At 36.1% G+C, this 5,000-nt stretch overlaps 1 protein-coding gene across 1 annotated transcript in view; it reads left to right on the top strand.

Annotated features, from left to right (window-relative positions):
• The first annotated feature begins 3,414 nt into the window (after window positions 1-3,414).
• The window catches only part of LOC132858860 (homeobox protein HMX3-A-like), a 3,744-nt gene continuing 2,158 nt past the window's right edge, over window positions 3,415-5,000 (top strand). Inside the window, exon 1 of the mRNA XM_060889397.1 lies at window positions 3,415-3,766. Within this exon, the coding sequence (XP_060745380.1) occupies window positions 3,511-3,766 (256 nt within the window). The 5' untranslated portion in view covers window positions 3,415-3,510. The remainder of the gene's footprint in view (window positions 3,767-5,000) is intronic.

Below are 5,000 nucleotides of genomic sequence, written 5' to 3'. Positions count from 1 at the left end.
CTGTAAATACTGTAGGTATACTGTAAATACTGTACTCATACTGTAAATACTGTACATATACTGTAAATACTGTAGGTATACTGTAAATACTGTACTCATACTGTAAATACTGTACTCATACTGTAAATACTGTAGATATACTGTAAATACTGTAGATATACTGTAAATACTGTGCTTATACTGTAAATACTGTAGGTATACTGTAAATACTGTAGGTATACTGTAAATACTGTAGATATACTGTAAATACTGTAGGTATACTGTAAATACTGCACTCATACTGTAAATACTGTGCTTATACTGTAAATACTGTAAATATACTGTAAATACTGTAGGTATACTGTAAATACTGTAGGTATACTGTAGATGCTGTATTTGTTGCACTTGCTGCAATTCTGGTTAAATGCCAAACTGCATTTAGTTGCCTTTTACTTGTACATGTGTAATGACAATAAAGTTAAATGTGAATGTCAGTGTTTGATTTTTGGTTTTTGATGGTGAATGTTATTGTTTAATAATGAATGTTGGTGTTTACTGAGGGTGAATTTTGGTCTTTGATTGAGAAGTTTGGTGTTTATTAATGAATACTGATGATTAATAATGATAATGTTGGTGTTTAATGGTAAATGTTAGTGTTTATTGATAGAGAAACATTGTTGTTTGATGGTGAATGTTAGTGTTTAATAAATAATACTGGTTTTTCATGATGAATGTTGTTTTTTTTCCTGGAGGAAGCTGGTGTTTATTGATGATGAATGTCAGTGTATGATGGGGAACATTAGTTTTAAAATGTTGGGTAAAAAATGGTTCACACCTACACTCTAGTATATTAATACATTCACACACTCAGTCCTCGGTGTATTTCACACATATCTGTATGTACTTTTATTATTCTCCTTTATATTAATATTATTAAATCATTTGTTAATTAACACAAAACTATTGCTCACTTATAATTTACAAGGGTACATTATTCTTCCTGCCGTTCAGCTGTATGAACGCAAATAATGCCATGTGGAATTATAAATGCCTGGATTCACAGGAGGTCATAGGAAAATGTTATAAGGCGCTATAACAGGGGCTCTGGTGTTGTGTGTGTGCTGGAGTTTATAACACAGAGCACGTCCAAACGTCAATACTGAGCTGATCTGTGGAGAATTTACGACCTGTATGAGCTCATAAAGCAGAGTTTCAGCTATGAAGCAAGCAACAGAAGTGCTTTTCCACTGGGCCATGAAATGAGACTGGACTGTTGGTGGGTTCAGATATAATAATTTTTTAATAACAGATAAATCTCTAGCTGTGCATTTTAGTTCTCAAGCTGTGTTTTTTACTTTCTGCAGTTGTTAGTTAACAGCTTGCTTGTCTCTGATGGTTCTGTTGTTGTTTTATGAGCTGTTTAAATAAATGGAATTAATCGGGTGTCACTAAGTGAAAAAAAATCTAAACAGCATTTTTTTAATTATTTATTTTATTATAAATTATGTTATTGGGGGGCACGGTGGCTTAGTGGTTAGCACGTTCTCCTCACACCTCCAGGGTTGGGGGTTCGATTCCCACCTCCACCTTGTGTGTGTGGAGTTTGCATGTTCTCCCCGTGCCTCGGGGGTTTCCTCCGGGTACTCTGGTTTCCTCCCCCGGTCCAAAGACATGCATGGTAGGTTGATTGGCATCTCTGGAAAATTGTCCGTAGTGTGTGACTGTGTGAGTGAATGACAGTGTGTGTGTGTGCCCTGCGATGGGTTGGCACTCCGTCCAGGGTGTATCCTGCCTTGATGCCCGATGACGCCTGAGATAGGCACAGGCTCCCCGTGACCCGAGGTAGTTCAGATAAGCGGTAGAAGATGAGTGTGAGTGAGAGTGTTATGTGTTTATATATGATAAAGATTATTATTTGTTGTTATCATATTAGTTTAATAATAACAAGCGTAATAATGTCAAGAAGAAGAAGAAGAAGAAGAAGAAGAAGAAGAAGAAGAAGAAGAAGAAAAAGAAGAAGAAGGGTGATCACTATAAAGTGTTAATAAAGTTATGTATTTATTACTAAAACTCAATTAAAAACAAGAAGTAAGTAATAAATCAGAATAATAATGTAGGGATTATATCATATACTTTTAGGATTTATAAAGCTATAATATTATTATAAAGCTATTATTACAACTCGAATCGCTTTACTACATAAAGGTTGGGATTGTATGCTGAAATTCTGGCTCTCAAGTAGTTCTAGGCAGTAATGAACCAGCAGGTGGCGCTACTGCGCATGCTCAGTGTATCTCACGCTGAAAGGGCTAAATGGGGAAAATGCAAAGTGTATTAAATCTATAACCGTGTAAAATATAAATATTTAATAACGCCGCGAGGAAGACTGTGTCCTTGTTGATTAATTAGGAAAATATATTTAAAGACCCAATACATTGCTCACCTCATTTCCATTCATAAATTACTAAATATAATGTCGTGCCACAAATATATCTGTTCTACACGTGTGTGTTTCTTCTGTACTTCAACGTTTATTCAATTGCTGGAGTTGGACATGATCTGGTTTGTTTAAACAATAACAGACAAGAAAACATCACCAATAAAGACGAAATTAAATCAAATTAAATGCAGGTTTGGACGAGAGAAAGAGATTTAATTTCCCTAAATTAGAATTCGTGAAATTAGTCAGTGATTTTTGTTGTTGTTTTGTTTTGTTTTTTACTAAATTAATTTTTGTTTAAAGATTAGCGCCTACATTTTTGTCCTAAACGTAAACACGATGTTAATGGACTACATTTATATCCTCATTCATCGTGTCCGAGTTTTTATTTAAAACACAAGAACATACATTTCAATGGAAATAAAAAAGCAATTTAGAAATGAACAGTTTGTTTGAATGCGAAGTCTCTCGGCTAAAACCTGCAGTGTGAGAAAACGCAATCAATCAAAGAAATTGTGGCTGATTATTAATAAGAAATTTATTGCCATGTTAATGAGGGCGTTAAAACGGAGGTCACGTGGTGTTTTGTAGCCCAGGGTGGCATCGTGTCTGTTTAGGATGGAGTCTAATTGCTGCTGACTAATTTGTAGTACAAGACCAATAACACACACAGGGCGGAGCAACACATACACGCGTCTCTCTCTCTCTCTCTCTCTCTCTCTCTCTCTCTCTCTCTCTCTCTCTCTCTCGCTCAGCCGTGTTATTTCTCCTTAAATCCCATTTGCCTTTGTGCGCAGAGCTCAGTGTCCGCATTTAACTTGGATGACATTTTGATTTCATCATTAGCCTCCAGACGCCTCCATCCATCCATCTATCTATCTATCTATCTATCTATCTATCTATCTATCTATCTATCTATCTGTCTGTCTGTCTGTCTGTCTATGTTCTTCTTCGATTTTTTTTTTGTTTTTGTTGGGTTTTTTTTGCTTTTTCTTAACGTGTGTGGAATCTTAAAAGCTTCCTAAAAGCTTGATATTTAAATCTCGAGAAGTTTCCGGTGGACAGGACTGTGGTGTTTTTATGGTGATCCAATGGCCGAAACAACGCCGGAGACTCGCCCGTTTAAAGACTCTCCGTTCTCCATTAAAAACCTGCTGAACTGCGAGAGCAAACCCACTCTGATCAAACCCAAAGCCATCATGAACTCCACCAAGGGACTCCTGGAGCACGGCTTCTCTCTGTCTCGCGTCGGAGACTTGAGTTTTCCGCGGTTTGATTTGCCGGTGCAGAGGTTTGGATTAGCGGCTCACTGGTGGTACCCGTACGGACATTTACACAGAACTACAGGTCAGACTACACACACACACACACACACACACACACACACACCACGATCACACATGACTATCTCACTACTGACACTTGCCTTAACCGTTGTATCCTTTGTACTTGAGTACATACCAAATATCTTTTACCTGGAACCTACACGTGTTGTAAAAATATCTAATCTCATTCCACGTCAGAAATGAATGAGTCACAACTAATCTGTACCTTTACCTGTCTGTGCCTGAAGTTATACTCTCACTCTTTACATCTTTCTTACTTCCCCTCTTCTGAGTGTGTGTATTTTACCTGGAAAGGTACACATACATACACGTTGCTCTAAAGTGGCCCTTAAGGTCCAGTTATGTTCCATAAAGCTACAAATATATATTTTCTATCTGTGTATTATTTTTTATTATTACCGGTGCAATTTTGCTTTAAGTGTCTTTACGAAATAATTTAAGGCACAAAATTGGATCTTGAGAAGAAGAAAAAAAAGCACTGATATTTATAGCGCTTTAGTCTAAAAGCTGCTTTTTTTTACTTTATAAGGTATTATAGAAACATGACCAGATGTAAGATAGAGGTTATGTTTATTATATGCGATATATTCTTAGAGCATCTTAGTGACAAGGAAAGGTGCAGTTTAGTGCCTCGATTTATACCGAAGAAAGAAAATCGGTACTTCTCTTTACCTTTTCTTGTCGTGCGCTGTGGTGTCCTCAAGTATCCTATAATCTTTATCTTTATCATCCACATGGTTTAGTTTTGAAGCGTTTTTTCTCAGAGTACACATGAATCTTCACCCCACCCTACGATTGAACTGACTAGTGTAAAGTTCACAAAAACAGACTATTTATTTATATAGACAGAATTTATTTTAGAATACTTCCAGTACCCATAAAATCATAAATCATACATTAGTAAATCATCAATCTAAACATTTGTATATAAAGCGTAAAATGTGGTCTTTCTGAACGCTATCACGTTATTTAACGTAATAATAAAACATTTCTATAACTTAATAAGGTGTTAATGTCTAACACGTTTCCTGCCTTTAGCTTTTCTTCCCGTAGTGTCTTTGTGCGCATTTTTCTTTCCATGCGCTTCAGAATGTCGCTGTTTGATAAATTCATTATTAATTTAATTTCATGTTATAAATGATGCGTTAATTATTGTCAGGGTTGTCAGAGATAACCAGGCGATATTAAACAGTCATGACAACATGTTAAAAGAAGCATTGGACGTGTCGCCATAA

This window comes from Tachysurus vachellii, chromosome 2, assembly GCF_030014155.1.
Source record: "Tachysurus vachellii isolate PV-2020 chromosome 2, HZAU_Pvac_v1, whole genome shotgun sequence".
In the NCBI taxonomy this organism is placed as follows: Eukaryota; Metazoa; Chordata; class Actinopteri; order Siluriformes; family Bagridae; genus Tachysurus; species Tachysurus vachellii.
Note: the sequence above shows the minus strand (reverse complement) of the source record. Positions and strands in the feature narration are given on the sequence as shown.